At 44.9% G+C, this 22,814-nt stretch overlaps 1 protein-coding gene and 1 pseudogene across 2 annotated transcripts; one reads left to right on the forward strand and one right to left on the reverse strand.

Moving 5' to 3' along the window:
* Positions 1–580: 580 nt before the first annotated feature.
* Positions 581–20,341, reverse strand: LOC121153178 (sulfotransferase 1C1). Of its 2 annotated transcripts, none has more exons than XM_040975670.1 (8): positions 20,106–20,341; positions 7,891–8,054; positions 7,014–7,142; positions 6,308–6,405; positions 3,855–3,981; positions 2,870–2,964; positions 1,601–1,781; positions 581–1,413 (listed from the first exon to the last, which is right to left on the reverse strand). In XM_040975670.1, the coding sequence occupies exons 2-8, from the start codon at positions 8,048–8,050 to the stop codon at positions 1,301–1,303; spliced, it is 903 nt and encodes a 300-aa protein (XP_040831604.1). In that variant the 5' UTR covers positions 8,051–8,054; positions 20,106–20,341; the 3' UTR covers positions 581–1,300. The 2 variants fall into 2 exon arrangements, with proteins under 2 accessions (XP_040831604.1, XP_040831603.1); XM_040975669.1 differs by lacking the exon at positions 20,106–20,341 and adding an exon at positions 9,663–9,746.
* Positions 8,222–9,296, forward strand: LOC121153188 (annotated as a pseudogene).
* Positions 20,342–22,814: the final 2,473 nt, after the last annotated feature.

Genomic DNA, 22,814 nt, shown 5'->3' on the forward strand with positions numbered 1-22,814 from the left:
GTGAAACTCGAGTTTCTCTTAAAGTATGTGAAGTAGTAGATGTTTTATTTGACTTATCTCTAAGCCGCCTGACATATAAAATCCTTCTGTGTTTTGCAGTCTGTGTGAGCCTTAGAGCGGCCGCCATTCTTGTTCACCCCGAGCTCCTTATCATGTGCTGCATTGCCTAGTGATTGTCTAAGTCAAACCTGCTCACCGAACTACGATCTTCATGTTAGCCTCTGCACCTCATATCCTAGTTTCTCCACGAGTTCAGTAGTCTTCTGAGCTTGCTGGTTAATAAAAAAATAAATAAATAAAAAAACAAGCTCTAGAATTCTGGCACAACAGGATAAGCTACTGTGGTGCCACATTGAATCCCAATTGCTCCACTTTTAATCTGCCTACCTGCTGATATGCCTGGGAAAGCAGCAAAAGGTGGGGCCAGGTACCTGGGTTCCTGGAACATGTGGGAGATACATGGAGAATCAGGCCCCAGGCTTTTGCCTGGCCCGACCCTAGTCATTGAAGCCATTTGGAGGGACAATTAGAAGATGGAAGATCTCTCTCTCTCTCTCACTTTAATTTTCAAATAAATAAATCTTAAAAAGAATGAAAAGCAATTTTCCTTGGGAATTCTCCCTAGTTAGTGTTCACTCTCATCCTCTTTGCTTCTCTTGTTCACCTTCTCTCCTGGTGAAATTCCACTCTTCTTTAAAGATGCTTCTCAGATTCTAATGAGGTGATATGCCAAGAAACCCAATATTGCAAATAAAAAATGCGCCCAACACACCTAATGTATTGAGTATCATAGCTTATCCTCACCTATATCTAACATGCTTAAAGTGCTCACATTAATTTAAAGAAAGGCAAAATCTTACAATAAAAGCCCACTTTATAATAGGTACTGAGTATCTCATGAAATTATTGAATATTAGTCTGTGAATCGTGTGTGGGTTGGTTTTTTCACACCATTATAAAGCTAAATGATTCTAAGTGGGTGATTATTTACTTTTCTCTCTTTATGGATTTTTACCTCTGTAGTCTAGAGCATTGCAAAGGAAATTAGGTCAAGTTCATAAATGTTGGTATAGATGAGTCCACTATTACGTGGCAGAGATCTATGAGAAATATCACTAACAATTAAAAATGTTCTACTCTGGACTTGATTACATTTGGATGAAATATCACAGTGGCACAGTATTTTGAGTGCCACCTTGCTGCTCACGGTGGAAGTGAGGCCTTACTTAAGTGTCCTGATGCCAACAGTCACATGGTTCAGGTCAAGTCACGAAGTCCAGGGTGGAGTCCCCGCTGGCACTCAGATCTCTGTGCGGAAGGTGAGGGTGCTGCCTTCCATCTTCCTCTGGTAATCCTTGTCAAATTCTTCATTTTGAGCCACAGTGAAATAGTTCTTCCAGTCCCCAGGCATTCCTGAAACAAAGCAAAGACTGAGTGATGGCTCCAGGAGCACAGGGAGGAAGAATCACTCACCTCCAGCACCCACACTAGAGAGGGGAGCAAGAAGGAAGCATGGGATGTGAAACATTCCTGCAAGTCCCAAGCAGACCCCAAGGCCTTATACCTCCACAGGGCATCTTAGAGCAGAAGCCGTATCTACCTTTCCTCATAAAAGGGGAGATGGAGTGGTCCATGATGCTGGTGGGCAGAGTTGTGTAGTTGGCCATTGGATTTTGCTTCATAACATCAAAGGAGGTATGGTAGATGATTTTATCCAGAACTTCCTCTGCTATGTCTTTCTCCAAGAACTTCAATATTTTCTCAATTTCCCTCTTTGGGTCCTGTATGCAGTTTCACAAGAACAGTTTTGAGCTTTGCATGAACTATGAACTTTGTATGTGGACAGAATATCTAGGGGTGGTGTGCTGGAGTTAAATAGATTCAACAAATATTTTGCAAGTGATTGCTAGTGAGCAGTGGGTGCGTACTGGGTCAGAGGCTGCGGCCACACAAAGCCGAGGGCTACCCACAGGACTTTGCCCTGTTCTTGAGTGCAGTGCTAATCAGCCAACTAACAGTAGTAACTGGCAGGAATGCATAGTTTCCAGTTAGAGACTTGATAGGAAGCCTGGGGAAGACTAGCGCGGGCTGTGTGAAGGGAGCCGATGTTGCTGAAGTGCAGCATAAATCTCATATTTGGACTATAAGAGATAGCACAAAGCGTCCATGTAACACAGGCCAGCAAGAAGTTAAAGACAAGGCACCTCAAGTTGATTCGGACACGTGAATTTTTGCTGTTTGGTTCTTTCTGACCAAAGAGGCACAGAAAGAGAAAGGGGCTTCGTATTTGTTTAGATTTTAATCATTGCCAGTAGTAGCCTGGCAGGTAGTTTTGTGACTGTGGACAATATTTCTTGCAGAAATGTTTATTAAGTGGATTAAGTCAAGTGTGGATGTTACTCATATACAATGACCTGAAAGGAAGGAATCAGCCCTCTGTCTCAATGCGTGAGACTAATCCTGCCCAAAATTATACAGATTGAATATTTGTTAGCTATGGGAGCTTGGGATATGGAAGGGGAAGGAGTAGTTAAAAATTTTGACACCCTATGTACACTTTACAAATATAGTCTCATGAGATTAAAATGATACCAATTTGTTGGTAAAGAAGCATGATTCATAAACGTTAAGGTCCAACAGCCTACTTCACCCATAAAGCAAATGCTATTTACTGAGATAAAATAATTTTAGTGGGGGGGGGCGCAATTTTGAACAGAAACAAAGAAAATTTAGAAGGTTGAGAAAGCAATAGGATGAACTGAATTGCACTGGGTGTCCTAGAGGGAGGGGGCCTTCCCTGAAGGTCCACGCCATGGATGCCTTTCATCTGAGGATGTGGGAGGGTCTCATGGAGACCACAGGGCCTCACCTCCTTCATGTCCTCATAGAAGAGGTAGAGAATGCGGTGCTGGTCTTTTGCATCCCACCATCCCTTCACGTGGTCATACCAGGAGCCCCACAGCACTGAGGAGGGCAAGGAGAGAGATTGGACATCAGTGTCAATTTGCAATCTATGAAACGAGTCTGAAGGTCTCATGAGAGAGCACGATTCATAAACACAAGCAAAAGACAAAGAAACTCAAGCAGGAAACCAGGATTTAAAAAAAAAAAAAAAGTATTTGTTGATCATCATTTCTTGGGCTGATTTGGAAAAGAAGTCTTTCACCCAAAAATATACTTGAGGGGTCTTCAAAAGTTCTTGGAAAATTCGCATTATTAAGAAAACGCATGGATTTCAAGGTGTCATTGGTTTCAAAATAAATGTATCTTTTAATTCCGCTTTCTCACCAGCTTTTGAAGTTCTGTCATAGCTGACAGCTCTCTGGGCATGTTTTTCCTCTGTAAGGTAAATGGGAGGAAGACAGCTCTGCTGAGCAGCTTTTGGTGATCTCATCCCACGTGCTCCACCCTCATCCTGCTCGGTGTCCTGTGAGCTGACCTGTACAGACTGTGGCAGTGAGTTCCTTGACCTCACACGCCTAGCTGAGCTTGGCTAGCAAGAGGTCCTGGAGGGACTTGTTCCCCTGAAACCCTCACTGTGAGCTTACTGTGGTTGGCTTGTCCTCTCATCTGAGGCCTCAGCTCCTGTCAAGGGCCGTGCTCCAGGGGGCTGGTGCTCCCTCCAGGGGGCTGGTGCTCCCCTACAATGCTGTACTAGCCCTCACCAGTTTCCTCACACTCTTGCCATAGCCTTGTCGATACTCATTTGTTAAAGTCTCCCTGGACGATGAGTGTCCCATCCCCTTCCCTGCAGAGCCTAGACGAATCCAACCATCTACCGGGACGGTCCCTGCTGAGGGCATTGGCGAAAGGATGAAGGAGAAAATGGGAATCCACAATCTTCTCTCACTTACCTTTCCCGGCTTTGAATGTCTCAACATATTCCTCCCACGTTCCAGGGTCAGGCACCATTTTATTCATCCTTGAGAAGTGATAGTAGGACACGAGACAGTCCTTAGCATTTCTAGCTACATAAATAATCTGCAGTTGGCCGACAAGGAGAGTAAGAGGAAAGCAGAAATGTTTTATATATACATAGAGATAAAACCAATAAATATATATACTCATTAAATAAAATATAAATAAATAAATAAATAAATAAATATTCATTATAAAGGACCAGTTTTTTAAAAAATGTCTCTTGTAGAATCTTGGCTTATTTCACTTAAATAATTAAGCATGTATGTGTTTTCTATGACTGAGATGACATGTCTCCTGATTTGTCCAGATTTATAGTTATTACTTATTGCTGTGATCTTAGCATAAGCAATTAAAACACCTCTCAGAAGAATCCTGGTTTTTGTACAGATGCCACAATAACCCAATCTGTGATATTCTTAGGGGTTAAGGAGTTTATGTCCAGTGTCTCACTCCGTTCAGATTGCTATAACAAAATACCATAGATTGCATAGCTTGTGAACAACTGTGTTCACCCCCATTGCTGCTTGGGGGAACCAAGTCATGGTGAGATTTTGTTTTCTGCCCTCTTTCTTTCTGCAGAATCTCTCACGAAAGCACCATGGAAACTAAAACTTAGATGATAACTACAAGTTCTTATTACTGTGCACATGCATTCTGTGTAATATTGAATGCCGATGGTGTTGATTTCTGTCTAGGATTAGGCAACTGGAAAATGAGGATGTCCTGGGTTAGACAGGGAACGTATTCAAATGTATTTGTGGCGTGGAGATCAATGTTGAATAAGCTCCCAGTCTTCGGCCCATCTGTATCAGTTTCCAATGGCTGCTGTAACAAATTGTCACGGATATTGTGACTTCAACCATAATTTGTTCTTTTGGAGTTTTGGAAAGAACTCATGGAGCAGGTGTTGTGGGGTAGCTGGCTAAGCTGCCATTTGGGACACCAGCATCCCATACTGAGTCCTGGCTGCTCCCTTTCCCTTCCAGTGTCCTGCTAATTCGGACAGCCATAGAAGACAGCCCCGAAACAGAAGACACCCACATGGGAGGCCTGGATGGAGCTTGGGCTCCTGGCTTCAGCCTGATCCACGCCCCTATAGAACCATTTGGGGAATGAAACAGTGGATAGCGGATCTCTCTCTCTCTCTCTCCCTCTCTTTCTCTCTCGTTTCATGTTTGTTCTTCTTTTCCTATCACTCTGCTTTCAAAATAAGCAGATGAATCTTTAAAGAACAAAAGCAGAATATCATTTCACTCTGTCAGCAGTCTCAGGTAAGTGAATTTCCACTACAATGTCCACCTGGAGAAACGTGTTGGTCTGGCTCTCACAGGAACTCAGTTGTTTTGCTTGAGTATACTTGACAAGTTTGTGATTTGCTATTTGGCTGACACTCCATATCGCATTGAATTTAACACTCATGATGAGTCAAACACCAAAAAGAAACACTAGCCTTTTCAATCTACGTGTATTTATAGGATTTGAATTAGGAAATGTCAAATTTAAAAAAAAAATGAAAGTGGAGGAAATAGATAAATCATAGTACTCGGGAACTTTACGAAACTTGTTCTAAGTGTAGGCTAATTTTCTACACGCTGACAAAATCAGATTTCTCATCCCCAAAGGAAGAGGTATACTTTGAATACCAAGTAGGCATGAACTCACACGGTGGCTTGATGGTGACCCTGATGAACATGGCACTTCCTATCTCTGGCAATGGACAAATGACCTCAGTTACTATGCAATACACTGCTGGATTGTTTTTTTTTTTTTTTTTGCTACATTTCCGGAGCATGGCTCTTGCCTACTGAGTGTGCCTGGCAGTGAAGCTAACGCCAGCCCAGCCCCTGAGATGTGGAGCTCTTTGAGAGCTGACTTCGGCTCGTGGGCTCCCATCAGCTTGATAGACACTCACTGCAGTCGAGGTTTGCAAGCCTTCTTCCTCACCCCTGCCTCCCAAGCATCAGAGCATCAGCAGGGTCTTAGGCTTCCCATGCTCCTTCTATCTTGCTCCACTTTCCTCCTAACAGAATTTTCTCAAATAGACCTCTTCACGTCACACCTTGGTCCTTATTGCTCGAACTTCTATGCTCTGAGACCAACCTTCTTCAGGAAGAACCTGCTTGATTCACTGGCATCGTTTGAAAGTGGCCTGGTTGGCAGCTCGTCAGAATGGTTTTCCTGAAGACATCTAAGGTGTACCCAGACATCATGTTTCAAAGGAAAAGTAGATCCAGAAAGGAGGGTGGGAATGTGCGGTGATGCCATCATGTGTCCCGTGCCTTTACTGGTTATTTCTCCTTCAATGTGTTGCTTCTTTTCAACTAATAAAAGTCATTTTTTTGCCCATACTGATCAAACCTGGGTATGAAGAGCTGGCACGTCTTACCTTTGAATTTTCTTTCCAAAAAGAAGGTGGTAGCATCTGAACAGGCAGGTGGGTCTTCAGAGTTCTGGGAGAAGGCATCTTGTTAGCCAGATCCAGACCTGGGAGATGAGGGCACAGCACTCAAACGTTTGTGTATTAGCTACATGCACTTAACATTATTTCTTGCCAAATGTCTAGAATTAGACGGACAAAATAACTGGTTCTTTGCTTTAAACGATGGTTTTGCACATCTCTTTCCTCCCCAAGGACAAATTGCCTGACCATCCTGGCTCTTTTGGGTTTCCCATATAGGTGGTAGGGGCCCAAGCACTTGTTTTTCCATGTGTATTAACAGGGAGCTGCATGAGAACTGGAGCTGTCAGGTTTTGAACGGGAGCTCTGCTATAAGAAGCTGAGGTTTCAGGCTGTGGCTTAACCCACTGCAGCACAACTGGCCCATGAATGTGGGCTCTGGGCACTCAGCCCTGCCATTACCGGGCAATACAGTGACTTTCAAACACTTCAGCAACAGTTGGGAATGTGTTGATGCTAACATATCCTAAGTTTTAAGAAAGGAAGTGGGAGATGTTTTTCTCCAGTTGTTTTGATCTCAATCCCCTACAAGCTCTCAGTTCCATTTGGAAATATTCGCCAGAAGACTGCCTGCAGACATGACTCGCCTTCTGGTAAACACTGACCCTCCCAGGGTTCAGGGGAGCACACCCACCGGAGTTGAGGGGTGGCGGCAGAGTCCACTCAAGGAAAGGGTGCCGGTCGAAGGTGTTGGCCCGCTGGCACTTCTGCACGTCTCCGTCATTCTGGATCATGTCCACGATCTCCTGGGTCCACGTTGTGCCTGGAAGCATCAGGACTCTCATGAAGCTGAGTCTGTTTCCTTGATTGCACACGTGATCGGTTCAATTCACATTTGTCAAGTGTTGAACGGATTCAGCTCACTTGTCACCTCGGCAAGCCACCCAAGGTAAGGGGTCCCTCCTCCTCTGAGTATGGGTGGGTGCCTTCTCTGCACACTGCTACCTCCTGTTCATGCATTTATTTCTTTGTGACTCTGAGAGCTGGATCAAGGCAGGTTCTTTTGTTCTTCTAAGCCCTATCACAGGACTTTGTGCTGAGGGTGTAGCTTGATCAAATAAATGGGATGGATGCAAGGGGGAACAAAGAGGAATTAGCCACTGTGTGTTCTAACAAGCTTGCTCCATGAGCTCAGGCAACATATGCTGATTGCGAAGGGAGTGAGACCAAAGAGGGCCAGAATCATAGATGAAAACAGGAAGTCCTTAGATGAAAACAGGAAGTGGCCAGGTAGCAAGATTTATTATTAAGAACCTCTGTGCTGTTTCTCAGACTCTGTTCTAAAACACTTCCTAATTCACTAAATCCTTTAGTGATCTGGAATTCTGGTCACGGTTTCTCTCTCTAGGGTGTGGCATGGGATGCAAGCTCATGAGTAAGTCTGCTTTTTCATTTTTCTGGGGCCAGTCCTGGGGAAGCCCAGTGCTTTATATTACTCTTAAACTACTCATTTGTTGCCCCTCTGCTCTGCAACAGCCTGCTGTGCCCCGCAGCCAGGCCTCCAGACCTACCTGCCTTTGCATAGGTTGCAATGAGGAGGTCATCAGGCTTGGCTTGGAAATTCCAGATTTTGTCCCAGTTATCACTTATCATCTTGGTCATCAGGATTCCATTCACTTCTTTGGTCTCTGGCTCCTCCAAGTGGAGATCTTGCATGGCCTGCAAGGACATCACTCTGTGGGTTCGACAGAGAGAGACACAGGTATGTCATTTCTAATGCTTGGGATCCTTATTTGATTTTATTTTTTTAATATTATACTTTCAGAGAGCTGGGAGAGTTGAATGATGAGTCTGCTCTGTGTAGGCTCTGCTGGCCCGACAGAGAGCCAGGTCCCCTGTGCCATGAGGCTCACGGAAGACAGGAGTGGAACCAGAGTTCAGGCTGCTTGTATGTAAATGTATGTAAATGCACTGAAATGACATTGGACCTGGTGAGTTAGGGAGCTGAGAGAACCGGTGGATGCAGTTGGAGGCTTGCTTGAGCTCCTGTTTAGGGATCTCTAATGGACAAGGTCATCAGAAGGTTTCAGCACCAGCAGTCGTTGTGTGAGAGAAATCTCCCCAGAAACCACAGCTCGACACTCCACTGGGGCAGTGTTTACAGACTCGGACCTGCACCTGATTTTGGACCTGAAATCCCTCCGAGGACTCGTGGACACCTGGGTGAGTGGAACTCACCGCTCGCCTCTCACTCAGTTGTTGCCATCAATCATGTTGTTGACATTAAGGAAAAGAAACATGCAATTGACAAGCTCATAGCCGTCTCTGAACTCTTCACAACATTACCAACTGCACAGGAAAAATCAAGGCCAATTAAAATTTTGCCAAGGATAAATTTTGCCAAAAATTTTGTTGTTTCAGGTCCATCTCATTGTAATGTTTTGAGAGCAACTTCTTCCAGGGTTCGGCTGTATGATATTGTTGCCGTTTTTCCAAAGACTGGAAAACTCTTTACGTGTGGCTTGTACACATTTGGGTGTGAATTTGGTCAGCATCATGTGACAGAAAAACTGCCATTTATTTTACTTCGAAAGAACCCCTATTTTTGTGGCCATGGACTGAGGCTTGGGCTTTGAACTTGTTCATAGCTCTCCTATCAAAGACTCCACAATAATTTCCAGTGCACTCAATCTGATGCAGATCTGCAAAGGAAAGAATCTAATTCTATCCAGTGCTGCCGAGAGGCCTCTAGAAATAAGAGGACCATAGGAGATGGCGTACTTAGGGTTGTTATTTTGGACTCTCTGAAAGTGATGGCAAGGCTGCTGGGTCCACTGACTGCCAAGCAGTGCTTCTCCATGGAGAAACCTGGAGAAATCAGAAAAACTGCTTTTGGAATTATTTTCACAGTGAGGGAACCTCGGCCATTGGAAGGGAGGTTGATTCTCTCCCAGCTTGCAAGAAAGTGAATCCATAAGTGAATTATTCCCCCCCTGCTTTTCTAGCTAACTAGCCTCGACAAAAATAAAACTGTTTGAGTCATTTGCAAAAAAGAAAAGAAAAGAAATCATAGGTCCAGATGGCACAGCCTGCCCCAACACTCCAGCTAAGGTGCAGTGACCCTGCCAAGGTGTGCCCAGTATGCTTGTGAACATAACTTGCTAGTTTGCAGGGTGATTGATTCCATAGCAGATTATTTTGTTTCAGTTCTTGGAAACCTTAACATTAAATTTGTCATGTAAATGTTGTAAAATAAATGAGACTATAACATCACTGTTTTTGTTGTGAGGTTAACAATAGTCTCAGTATCCCGGCGCAGTAGCCTAGTGGCTAAAGTCCTCACCTTGCACATGTTAGGGTCCAAAATTGCCCCTCCATTGGATAGCAAAGAACCTGATGTGGATGCAATCAGCAAGCAGAGTTTATTCATCTGGCTAGCCAGGGTCAAGCTCCTCACACGGACACGCAGGACCAGTAGATGAAGCAACACCCCGAGCCAGGGACAAGCCAGATTTTTTTTAGGCCAGTTTGGCCATTTCAGCAAAGCCCTCGCCCGCGAAAAACACTCCAATCATTTTAAAGCAAATATGAACCACTCCAATCAATTGCAGGCAAGCCTAGAGACCCACAAAATGCCTCAAGTCCCTATTCATCATGACAACACAAAACTATTCTAAGCTAAGGGGTTCCAGATACAAAGCAATAGCTAACATATCTGTGAAATACAGACCATGGGGCTATTTATTTTTGCCCTTATCAGGGCCACTGAGCCTTACATCCTGAGCCTGGGTGCGGGGGACAATGGGCTACTTGCTCTTGCTCTTATCAGGGCCTGCAAAAGACCCACTGACCTTTGCAGCCTTAAGCCTGGGTGAAGGGTCCAAGTTAGCCTGAGTTATTAAGAAACTTCTCTTTTTACATGAAGCTGCTTCTGGCTTATTCAAACTGCTTCTAGTAATTAGGCCTTTTAACATTTTGGTTGCCTCTAACAGCACACACCGGGATCCCATAGGGACGCCAGTTCTAATTCTGGTGGCCCCGCTTCCCATCCAGCTCCCTGCTTGTGGCCTGGGAGGGCAGTTGAGAATGGCCCAAAGCCTTGGGACCCTGCACCTGCGGGGGAAAACTGGAAGAGGCTCCGGATTCCTGGCTTCAGGTTGCCACAACTCCAGCCATTGTGACCGCTTGGGCATGAATCAATGGACTGAAGGTCTACCTCTCTGTCTCTCCTCTTCTCTGTATATCTCTCTGCTGTATATCTCTGTATATCTGACTCTGTATATCTGATTAATTAAAAAAAATCTTAAAAAAAAATTAGTCTCAGCAAACGTTGAAGGTCCATATTATACAGATAAGAATTTAGTGTATTTGGGTGAACAGATGAACCTCGCAGTCAAAAATGAATGCATGGAGTCATTTCATACTTAGGTTTGGAAGCTTCAACGGTGTTGCGAGTTTGCAAATGTCCGAGAGTTCAAGAGTTCTTTCTATAAGTTTAATTTACTCGATTTTCAGAATTATTTCGGTAGATAGGATTCCTGCCCTCCCTCCCCCATTTAATATTGCTGGAAACTTAAAGTACTTAGAAAAGAGAATGACACATTGAGTGTAACCTGAAATGTTCGGAGGATGCTGTTATCCAGGCTACAAAGGCCTTGTCAAGTGGCAGACATTTATCTGCGTTCCTCTCTGAGGCCCAGCAGGGAGAGATGGGTGGAAGGATGTTGGGGGAGCATCTGGAAACTCCATTTCCACCCTGTGTCTGAACTTCGCTTTCCTTATCTGCAGAATGGGAGGTCAGAGTGTCACTCTAAGTTCCCCATGATTTTACAACTGCGTATCTAATGTAATGTTTTCCTTAGCCACAATCTAATAAAGCACGGTAAAGGCTTCTGCATGAATAAGAGCTTGGCATGCTGAGGCCTCGTTGCTCCAACGTCAGGAAAGCAATCAGCCAGCAAGGGCAGCTGTGTGTCTGAGGAGCCTGACCTTGGATTTGCCCTATCTCTGCCGTCCTTGCGTTCTTCCTACAGACCCAGCCCATCACACACAGGACCGTCCTTCACAGCCGTTTTCCCCTCTGCTTTTGGCCATGGTTTCTTCCATTCAGTCGGGCATTTGCTGGTAGCTGCAGGTGCTTGGGGAACACAGGCGTGCTCCTGGGACTCCAGAGAGGCCTGCTACAGGTGCACTGTTGTGTGTGGTCCCCCAATCCCCCTTGTATTTTGACGTGAGCAGGTTAACTTTTCTTTCTCTATGTACACTTCATTTCAAAGAAAGGGCTCTAGAATTCCTAGAGCAGATGTGAGAGTTTTGGAGGCTGCTGCTTGTTAGAGGCAACCAAAATGTTAAAAGGCCTAATTACTAGAAGTAGTTTGAATAAGCCAGAAGCAGCTTCATGTAAAAAGAGAAGTTTCTTAATAACTCAGGCTAACTTGGACCCTTCACCCAGGCTTAAGGCTGCAAAGGTCAGTGGGTCTTTTGCAGGCCCTGATAAGAGCAAGAGCAAGTAGCCCATTGTCCCCCGCACCCAGGCTCAGGATGTAAGGCTCAGTGGCCCTGATAAGGGCAAAAATAAATAGCCCCATGGTCTGTATTTCACAGATATGTTAGCTATTGCTTTGTATCTGGAACCCCTTAGCTTAGAATAGTTTTGTGTTGTCATGATGAATAGGGACTTGAGGCATTTTGTAGGCCTCTAGGCTTGCCTGTAATTGATTGGAGTGTTTCATATTTGCTTTAAAATGATTGGAGTGTTTTTCATGGGCGAGGGCTCTGCTGTAATGGCCAAACTGGCCTAAAAAAAATCTGGCTTGTCCCTGGCTCCGGGTCTTGCTTCATCTACCGGTCCTGCATGACCATGTGAGGAGCTTGACCCTGACTAGCCAGATGAATAAACTCTGCTTGCTGATTGCATCCACGTCAGGTTCTTTGCTATCCAACGGAAGGGCAATTTTGGACCCTAACACTGCTCACCCTGCCCATGAGAGAGGAGTAATCTGTTCTCACAATTGCTAACTTTTCCAGGAAAATGTCCCTAAAGTCAAAAGAGATGACCCTTATCAGGGGTCTGGGAGGAGAGACAACTTTGAATGCACCTGAAAGTAACCTAAGGGCAAAAGAGGAATTTGGGGAAAACTTTCTTTTGGCTTAAGATGACAGGAGTTTCAATGGACTATTATTCACCAGATGATGGCTCATGTACTGTTAGGGTCCAAAATTGTCCGACCCTTAGGCAGCAAAGAACCAGATGTGGATGCAATCAGCAAGCAGAGTTTATTGAGCTGGCTAGCCAGGATCGAGCTCGTCACACAGACATGCAGGACCAGTGGATGAAGCAAGACCCCGAGCCAGGGACAAGCCAGACTTTTATAGGCCAGTTTGGCTGTTACAGCAGAGCCCGCCCCCGCGAAAAACACTCCAATCATTTTAAAGCAAATACAAATACTCCAATCAAATGCAAGCGGGATTGAAGGCCCACGAAAATGCTTCAAGTCCCTGATCACTATGACAAAGCAGAAACACTCTAAACCAAGGGGTTACAGGTGCAAACTAATAGGTAACATATCTATGCAAAACAGAGTTAGACTACCCGAAAAACAGCCAGGTTCAGCAAAATCATGCTTCAACGCTATCAACTGCTAAATACTAAAATTAAAATAGACATGAGACAGCTGAATAGTAATCTGTAGCCATTTTAAGGTGTATAGAACCCGGTTGTATATGAACTAATAATTGAAATATCAATGTAGAAGTCACAGGATGTGACTTCAGAACTTGCATTCTTTTTTTCTTTTTCTCTTTTAACACATTGGTTACTCAATACCATGTCAACTAATTCTGTAACGTTACAAATTGCTACTGATGTAATGTCGGGGCTTTTAATTGATTGGGATGATACTCTGTCGGCTCTACCTTTAGACCAGAGATGGTCTTCCCCAAGAAACCCTTGAACTTATCTGGACAATAAGATGCTGGACTCTATGCTTTGCAGATGCTTGCAATGAAAGAATCTCAACGGAATTTGAACTGTGGTAATGCAACAAGGTGGAGGAATCCACCATGGGGGGGGGCGGGTTTTGGGGAGGGAAGGGGGGAGTCCCAGTGCCTATAAAACTGTGTCACATAATGCAATGTCATCAACTAAAAAAAAAACAACATATCTATGAAAAACAGGACATGGGACAAATTGCCTACAGAGACCCACTGACTTTTTACAGCCTAAACCAGGATGTGAGGTCCAAGTTATTTGTGAAACTTCTCCTTTTCTAAGTCATTAAACTCAAGAGTTATTCAAGCTGCCTCTAGCAGTACTTGGGTCCCTCCCACCCATGTAGGAGGCTTTCCTGAGTTCCTGGCTCCCGGCCATCTGCACAGTGAATAAGCAGATGAGATTTCTGTATCTCTTTCTCCCTAAGAAACTCATTTCCAAAAAAAAAATGTAAAAAAGGAAATGCACTGTGTATGAAAAGAAAAATTTAAGATAGAGGAATTTAATTTGTTTTTTTGCCTTCTGTACTTTGCTCGCTGAAAAAGACAATGGATAACCGAACAAACATCTCATGACTTAGACAGAGCCTGGGAACCAGAGAGAGAGAAGGAGCGCCTGTGGCTGCATCCAGATTAGGTCATAAAAAAAGTCTTGGGACAGGCATCTCAGGAAGAAGTGCGATAAGGAATTGAGAGCGGCAGTGGGAAAGACCCTAATTGCATGGCAAGGCAAAGGTCTTTTATGACCCCCTCTTCTGAGTGTGGTTTTTAGCCTTTAAAAAGAATGCTAAACCAAGCATTGGGGCTGGTGTGCCTGGCCTCCTGTGTGGGGACTGGCCCTAGCCCCAGCGTGCTGGTGATCGAATAAAGCCTCCTGCTTTTGCATCAAGTCTCGTCTTCGTTGGTCATTGGGGAGACTTACTCTGTCGGGGAAGGACGGTAAGGTCGTCCCATTTGGGGGTGCCTTACGTGTGCATCACTCGGGCCCGCTGCACCTGTTTTCTGAGGCATCCGTGATTGCGACTCAGGAAAATGAATGAATTACCAGCAGCTGGAAGGATGATTGCACTAGGCCTGGAGAGACACAGACCCGGCAGAAGTAGCTCAGAGCTGCAAAGTTCAGAGACCAGTGGAATGAACCTCGGCAGGTGCTGCTTCCTGTTGATGTCACTTTCTGCTCCCAAATGGAAGATATGTTTGAAGTTCTTTTAGAAAGTGTTCTGGGTTGGAACAGAAGTGTGAGACATGAAAAAGTAGCATAATTTCCAAGCGTGAAGATTGTATTCTAGCACCTTTCCAAAGAAAGCCCTCAGGAGAGAATTTGGTTCCTAAAAACATTCCTTTCAACTGCTCCTCACTCCTACCCAGTGTTTGTCCCACACTAGACTTCCACGTCCTGAACAACCTCATATCAGCTCCAATCCCAGCTTTGTGTATCTATGCTGTGTACCTGAACCTGAACTGTCAATTTTCAGGTCACTTCCAGACACTCTCAATATAACTTCTCTGAGTTTTATGCCTTTAATATACAGTTAATGTCCTGTTGTATCTTTGTTTTCATATTAGTTACAATGCCCTTGAAGAGAAGAGACTAAGTCATTTGCTAAATCATCCATTTGTCTAAAATAAAATCAGTGTATTGGATCTTTTGTTTTTTAGGAATGTAACACCAAGAATAGAAAGAATTTACCCTATAAACTAGGAGCATGTGTTCAGATTATACATCTATGCCTTTAGCCACAGTCCACACTTCTTCAGAGCATTTTGTGAATAGAAGTGGACAAAGTCCTTGCGACAGGGATGATGACTTCAAAGTGTTACCAGTGTAACTTGTGCAAGCATCCTGCTAGCTCACTGCCACACTGGGTGAGGGGGGAATGTGGTGCAAGGGACTGTCACAGGAAACGAGCACGCCCTGAGGTGATGTGCTTCACATTGGCCCCGTGCACTGACTCCCCTGCAAATCCCACACCACTGCACTGAATGGGGTGGCAGGTGCAATGATGACCCCTGAAGTTGTACAGGTCCTAATCTTGGCTATAGCAGCTTTTCAGTATAAGGGGCTTTGCTGAGGATTTAGGAATGCGGAGATCAGCTTGAGTTATGTGACAGGCTCAGGATAATCACAAGGTTCTCCCGAGAAGATGACAGTGTATTACAGTACGAGAAGGAGCTGTGAAGAAGTAAGTACAGGTGGGAGAGAGAGAGAGAGAGAGCCCTAGATGGGAGAAGAAGCCACAAGCCAAAGAATGTAGGTGGCCTCTAGGAACTGGAAAAGTGTTGTGCGCTGAGGAGTTGATTAGCATTTGTTAAGCTTGGCTCCTGCAGGAAATGGCTTGGAGGCTAGTGGCACCTTGTCTGTCAGACTCATTAGCATCTGATTGTTCTGCTAGAGGCTTGGGGGAAAGGTATATATGGCTGAATAAAGGGAGGCAGAGAGAGACCTCTTCCACCACTACTGGTCTCCTGTCGGTGTCTGATTCCTTGACCCTCGCCGTGTCCATGCTACCGGCCCAGCTGCCCGGAACAGAAAAGGCACAAAAATGAGTTCTTTTATGGGACCTAGAGAAGGAAAACAGATTCAACAATGTCCTGATTTTAGAACATGCTAGCTTTACAACTGCTACATAGTACAATGTGTTGTTCAAAGTCACAACTCTTGTGGTTATTTGCTATAATAGCTGTGGGAAACTGACAAAAACAGTGAACCCAGGAAGAAAACCCAAATCCCAGGTCTCACATTAAGGAAACAGGCCAGGTTGAGCAGGACTTGGCAGGATCCGGGGCGGCGGGGAGAGGACAAAGTCTTCTGTGAACTCACAGATTTGCACTGCAGAGATCCCATGGAGCTTTCGGGGGCGGGGGCAGCTTTGAGCAACCCTCCTCCCTCAAAAGCTTTGACAGTATTTTCAGTAAATGATCTGACAGCAAACCTTCCCTTATCTGCATTGACAGGACAGTTGGGTAAAGAACTGCACGGAAAGCCACGGAGAACCGTGGAACCCCCAAGTACCTGGGAGACTCCCAAAGGTTAAGGAGCAGGATGCAGGGGAAGCCAGAGGGATGCTACACAGACTGGACCTGCCAAGGTCAGACTCTCCTCCTTGTGGTGAACAATCCCCCATCTGTATTATGGAGATGGATTCGTCTGTCCTCAGCAAGGCCTTTAGTTTGTTTGTTAGGCAGATGAATATCCTTGTTCAAGGGGAAACCTTATAGCAGATGGCCTCTACCTAGCCAGGGCCATTTAGATTCAGGTGCCAGAGAGTCCAAAAGCTGACCAGCCATTTCTCTCCTTATGAGACTTGTCATTTCCCGTGGCTGTCAGAATGAGAACCTTGCCATTGCCTGGGGGAGCTTGCACTTGTTGTCAGTTCAGTGGTACTTTGAAAAGTTCATGGACAATTGAATTAAAAGAAGATCATTTTGCTGCAAAGATCTTGAGACCCTGGCATATGTGAGATCTTAAAAAAAAAGTCTGAAGTTATCTATTTTGGATCTCAAAAATATTTCACAACAAAGACTTTTTTTTTTACCTCCATTTTCCCATGAATCTTCTTAAGTTGTTTTCATCTTTTCCAGCTCATTCTGGAGCTGTTAGTGTGCTGAGAAAATATACTACTCTACAATTACATTCTATTTTGTTATATGCATTGCTATGTTTTAAGATAAAAGCACAAATGGCTATATAATCACACTCCATGACCTGATGTGCCAGGAGTTCTTAGTATGCTCTTTGCTCTTTCTGAGTGTGTCTCCTGAGTAGGGTTTTGTATTGGGGTTAGTGGGGTCTAATTCCTTTTTTTTTTTATTGATTACATTGCATTATGTAACACAGTTTTATAGGTACTGGGACTCTCCCCTTCCCTCCCCAAAACCCGACCCCCCATGGTGGATTCTTCCACCTTGTTGCATCACCACAGTTCAAATTCCATTGAGCTTCTTTCATTGCAAGCATCTACAAAGCATGAAGTCCAGCATCTTATTGTCCAGATAAGTTCAAGGGTTTTTCTTGGGGAGACTGTCTCTGGTCTGAAGGTAGAGCCGGCAGAGTATCATCCCAATCAATTAAAAGCCCCGACATTACATCAGTAACAATTTATAACGTAATGGGGTCTAATTCCTATTCAGGCCCTTGCTTTCTGCTTAGAGAAGCATGGCACAGGCATGGGTATGGTGCACAAACTGATTGTTTGTTCAAAAGGTGAGAAAGTAAGTATACATCTGTATGGGCATAATTAAGAAGTGGAGTAGTTAAGCATGGGTGGGAACGGAACAGCAAGATGCCAGTACCTCCCATAGAGATAATGAGGTCCCCCAGGAGCACCATGAACTTGCACATAACTCCATTTTGGAGCTTGATACACATAATTACTTGAAGACTTTTCCCCAAGTTCTGGATGACAGAAAGCATCCTGGGAAAGAGGGTGTTCTAATAGACTAGTAGATTAGGAATTACCTGGGGTGAGGTCTCATGGCTTATGACACGCAGTTCAGCTAACTTTCTTATTCCATGTCAATTTTAATTTTTTTTTAATATCAATTTTAATTCTGGACAATGAGTGCATATTCAGGTGGGGGCTCATCCCTCCGGAGAGGTTTTGGATAGACCCTGGTCACGTGGATCACGGCATTGTTAAGTTGTTTTATTTTGAAGTTAACTTATTGCCTCAGTGGCTGGGCCAAGCAAGCTGTGTGCTTGGATCTGTCCCACCTTCCAGGCTTGGTGCCTGGGGAGGAAGCTGTGTTTCTCCGGGGAATACCCCACCCACCTGCTTGGCCACTCCCTGGGGTGGGGGCGGTTGCATTTCTCCAGAGTCCAGAGAATGTTTGTGAATAGCGTCTTTCAGGTCCAAGTTTCCTCGTTGCCAGGGCCTGTGCATCAACTTTCTAACTTTTCCATGAAGCGGATTAAGTGGATCAAATGGGGGACGTGAGACACCTCACCCACCTGCATCCACAGACCATTCCTAGTGGCTGTCCCCAGGCAGTCCCTTCTCTAAGCCCCCTGCGTGCCCCTTTCTCTCCTAGTGCTTGGCTCCCTATTAAAAAACAAAAACCAAAAAAAAAAAAAAAAAAAAACAAAGAAACACTTCGTTGATTGTTTCTTGGATTTTACAGTGTTTATCTTGGGAGGATTTTCAGATAACCTTGTCTTTTGTTATCAAAATCGTTAAATTCCTGAATCTATTATTTTTGGCCTTGAATATAAAACTTATCTATTTTGTAAGTTGGCACAAAGTACCTCCCTGAATACTTTAAGTTCTTACACTGAGTTCAAACAAGCAAACAAACAAAAGCATTTTCCTGAAACAACAACTTTCTTAGAGCAAGAGATAATCTAAGCCGTAAGATTAGTGACAACCTCAGTGACTTCAGTGGCTGGGAAACCAGGACACCAAAGCAAGCTTTGGGAGTCTCTGAGTCAGCCAGTTACACTTTTCATCACATGAACCACATCTGCACAGCTCAGTTCCTCCAGCTGGCAGGCACTCGATTTCCGTTAACATTGAGTGACTTTAAACTTGCTTGTCCACCCCTGAAGCCAAAAGGACTCAGCCCAGCTCTAACACCTTCACATGGCCACTACTAATGAGACGGGGTGCAGTCAGGGGGTAGCGCCCCATAGCAGTGGGCAGATAGGACTTCATTTTGGTTCCTTGGCTAAATTTCAACCATAGCTAACCACAGCTACCTGCTTCTGTAGACATGCTTGCCAGCTGCTTGGCTTAAAGTGTCGTCTGAACTTCAGTCAATTGGATACTCCATGTTGTGTGCCACTTAATGGTTTGGATGATCTGTAATGTGCACCATCTAAGGTAACTGGGTGATTTGTGTTGCCTGCCCACTAGGATGTGGTCGGCTGACTCTATGGATCCCTGTTTGTTGTATGCCAATGGGAGCTTAAAAACCCCCGTCTTTGGCCGTGGTTTCTCAGATACAGTGATAGCTGCTGTTGCCAAGCTTGGCTTCTGCTCCTTACACCCCACCCTTGTGTCTGCTGTGACCTCTTTGGCTCTCTGTAATACTGTTACTTACAGATTCCATTCTGGTCTGCAGACTTCCCCATGAGAAAATGAAATTGATACATGGCCAGTTCTCCCATGTACCCTTGAGACAGGGATTTGTGCTGCTCCCCAATTCATTGGTTAATGATGTCCTCATGCACTTATGCCAGGCTCTCAGGCGGGGTGAAGGGCTCAGAAGCCAACACGAGTGCAGTGGCCTGTAGGATGGTCTCAAGAAGGTTCCTGGCACATAAGCACCTGTGTGCTCACTAGCAGTGCCCACAGGAGTGGGGGTGGAGGAGGAGGACAGCTCAGGTCCGCTGTGCTCATTCCAGTGGAGCCTACAGACAGTGAAAGGGCACAGGCAAGTCCTCTAACTGGTGTGTGCCCAGCATCCGGGTTCATTCCTAAGAGTCTTTAGCACCTGAGGAAGCTTTCAGTCATTGACCCCAGGATGCAAGGTGAAGCTTTCAGAGAGCTTTGGAGATCCAGCTATTTCTAGAAGAGCATCTTGTCTCTCCTATGGCACTGTCATGTCCTGAGAAGGCAGGCTCTACGTGTCTGGGACCCATTACACTACCACACCCTGGGAGAGATTTGCAGGAGCTGCCTGGGTATCCAGGCTGTTAGATGCCAAGTCTGCAATTGTGCAGGCTGAGCCTTTCTGAGGATCGTGAGCTAAGAAGAGGGAATCCTTTTTACCGCCAAAGGACTGGTGAATGGTTGGTCAGCTCTCCAGTCCTCCCATCCTCCCACCCCCATCCCCATGCTTTGCAATTTTACCTTACCTGTAACCTCAGAATCTTGCCAGCTTGCTCTTCATTTCTTTCAAAACCACTTTCTGTGAACAGGTTGTGAAAGCTAGTTCAGCAATGACACTGTCAGCCAAAGAATTGGACTGGCTCCACTAGGAGACCCCAGCCCTGTCTTGGGGCAGACACATGGAAATTAGCCAGTGTGTCTCAAATCTGTAGCATGGGAAGGACCATGACAAATTCAAGTTCTTTCTTGCTGACAGAGTCACCCCTCAGCAAAGTAATAAAGCACCCTTGGGACCAACAGGCAGAGACATAATTTTCTCTTCTTCCTGTATCTGTACTGGAGAAACTGGCCACTCTTCTCTTTATGCCCCTGCTGTCTGCTCTCATGGAAAGAAGTTGAACTGGAAACTGGGTGGGGCCCTCCAGCCATACTCACAAAAGTCCAGGGGAGGGGTGTCTCAGGATCTGGGCTGTTGAGCTTTGGTGGCTGTTTCCTTAGATGTTCCCTTTGCAGTTTCTCGGAGTTGTGGAGCCTGGGAGTGAGTCTCCTGCAGAGGAAACCTGCAGGGCATTCCTTGTACACATCCTGTTCCTTCCCTCCCTACTTAAAGGTCCTGCCTGAGGTGTGTTAGGGATCAGGCTACAGCTAAGCACCTAACAATTGGTGGAGGTGGTGGAGGAAGGAGCCAACGAAAGCCCAGGTGGTGAATTCCATTGATCTGCCTGATGGCTCAGCTTGGCTCTGGCCCACACCACCCTCTCATGGCTGCCTGTTTCCCAGCACTGGGGAGTCACTATGGAATCACAAGGAGGAGCTAATGTGCTGCAGGTATAGTCACTTCTTCCTCTGCTTGCAGTGCCTATCAGTAAATGATCAAATAACTCTCAATGAATCCAGTTGTGTCTTCACAAGCCTTCTTAAGCCTGTTTTCCAAGAGTCCTTTCCGTTTTTATTCTTTTTCTAATTCACTTATTTTATATATAAAACCTATCTGTAGTCCCAGGTTTATACTGATACATGACGTGATAGAATAAAAGCGAGAGATTGAAAAACACAATGGAATTCTGCTTTGTGCTTATTTACAATTCCATTTTCCGTTAATTGACAGTTACAAATGAAGTATGTTCATTTGGGTTGGCTTGCTTAATTTAAATCACTGGGTGACTTGTAATTTTATTATTATAAAATGTCTGAGGACACACTGCATTGTTGTCTTGCACATCTGTTGAACTCACTGCTTTTATTTCCTAAAGTTGCACCAAGATTTATCCTGTGTTATTTAAAATATTTTTTTCTTGAGTAAGAGGGCAGTGTAGTGTGAGGACAGGGTTAAACCGACAGAAGAGTTAGCTAGGGTGAAGCAGAGAGGAGAGAGTTCTGGAAACAGGGGAGGACAGGCTGATGGCAGAGGAGCACCTGGAGAGCCATGAACATGGGAAAGCAGCAGAGACAACAGAGCAGTGTTGCAGTGTCTAGATACTGTAGTGGCGGACAGCTGTAGGCAGTCAGTCATCAGAGCTCTGCCAACGACCATGTGGGCAGGGGAGTTCACCAGGAGATCAGGAGGAGAACCAAGGCAAAGAATTGTCCATCCTGCTCATTTGTCTTTGACCACGAGCAGAGTTGGAGTGGCAGACCCCAAGCAGCAGTGCAGGAGCAGGCTGGATTTCATGGCCCAACCCCCACCAGTGCCATATCGGCAACCATTTTGTGTATGATGGTAAAGGCTGCAGGGCCAGGGGGACAATACTGAGTTGTGTAACCACTAAGCCAGGAGCGAAATAAATTCTGGCTAATGTGTTGCATTGATTGATTCCACAGGGAGATCATTACTGACGTGCCATCCTATGGGTTGCAAGCGAAACAGGTCTGGGTGGCCCTCAGACTTAAAAAACAGCAGGTACTGGAAAGACCAGAATATAGTGATTTAGGACAGCTTGTGGAGCCCAGGTCTTGGGCATTGCTCAAGCCAGGAGAGAGAGAAAGCCTGTGCAGACTGGGGTGTGACCACAGCAAAGGGATCACAGAGGTAGGGAGTGGTGATCCAGGGCTCTTGTTTTCTGGAAGGAGTTGTATAAGTGATTGCCAATGCAGAACTGGGTACCAAATACAATGAATAAAACCATCCATTAGCCCAGTAGGCAATAGCCTAAAAACCACCCCTAAGGAGAGGAATCTGATAACCAGAAGTTCAATGACCAAGAGCAAAAGAAGAGACAGTGGCACAATGAGGACTGCCGCTCCTTCAAAGGCACAAAAGTTTTTGTACAACTCAGAGTTACTTGAGGAAGACATCAAGAAAATGCAGGATAAAGAGTGTGAAAACTTGTTATAAAGATTCTTATCAACAATGAGATCACATACAGGAGTTCAAGGAAAGTAAAGAATATGTTATACAGGAAATAACGGCAATGATTCAAATGAAAGCTGATATGTTAGAAATGAAGAGAGCAAAGGAGCAAATTAAAAATTGTGGGAAGCCTCAATAACAGAATGAAAGATGCAGAAGAAAAATCTCAGACTTAGATATTTCTTGCCAAAATGGGAAAAAATTAAAAAGCTGGGAATGGATCCGACTCAAATTTCACAAAAGTATTCAAAAGGTAAGAGTTATATATATTAAGACTGAATGTAAAAGTTATGAAAGTTCTAGAAGGCACAGAAAGAGAAGCTGGGTTTAAAGATGTAGTCAATGAAATAATAAATAAAGGGCCCGGCAGCGTAGCCTAGCGGCT

Source organism: Ochotona curzoniae, unplaced genomic scaffold (genome assembly GCF_017591425.1).
Source record: "Ochotona curzoniae isolate NIBS_2020 unplaced genomic scaffold, NIBS_Ocur_1.0 contig_2688, whole genome shotgun sequence".
NCBI lineage: Eukaryota > Metazoa > Chordata > Mammalia > Lagomorpha > Ochotonidae > Ochotona > Ochotona curzoniae.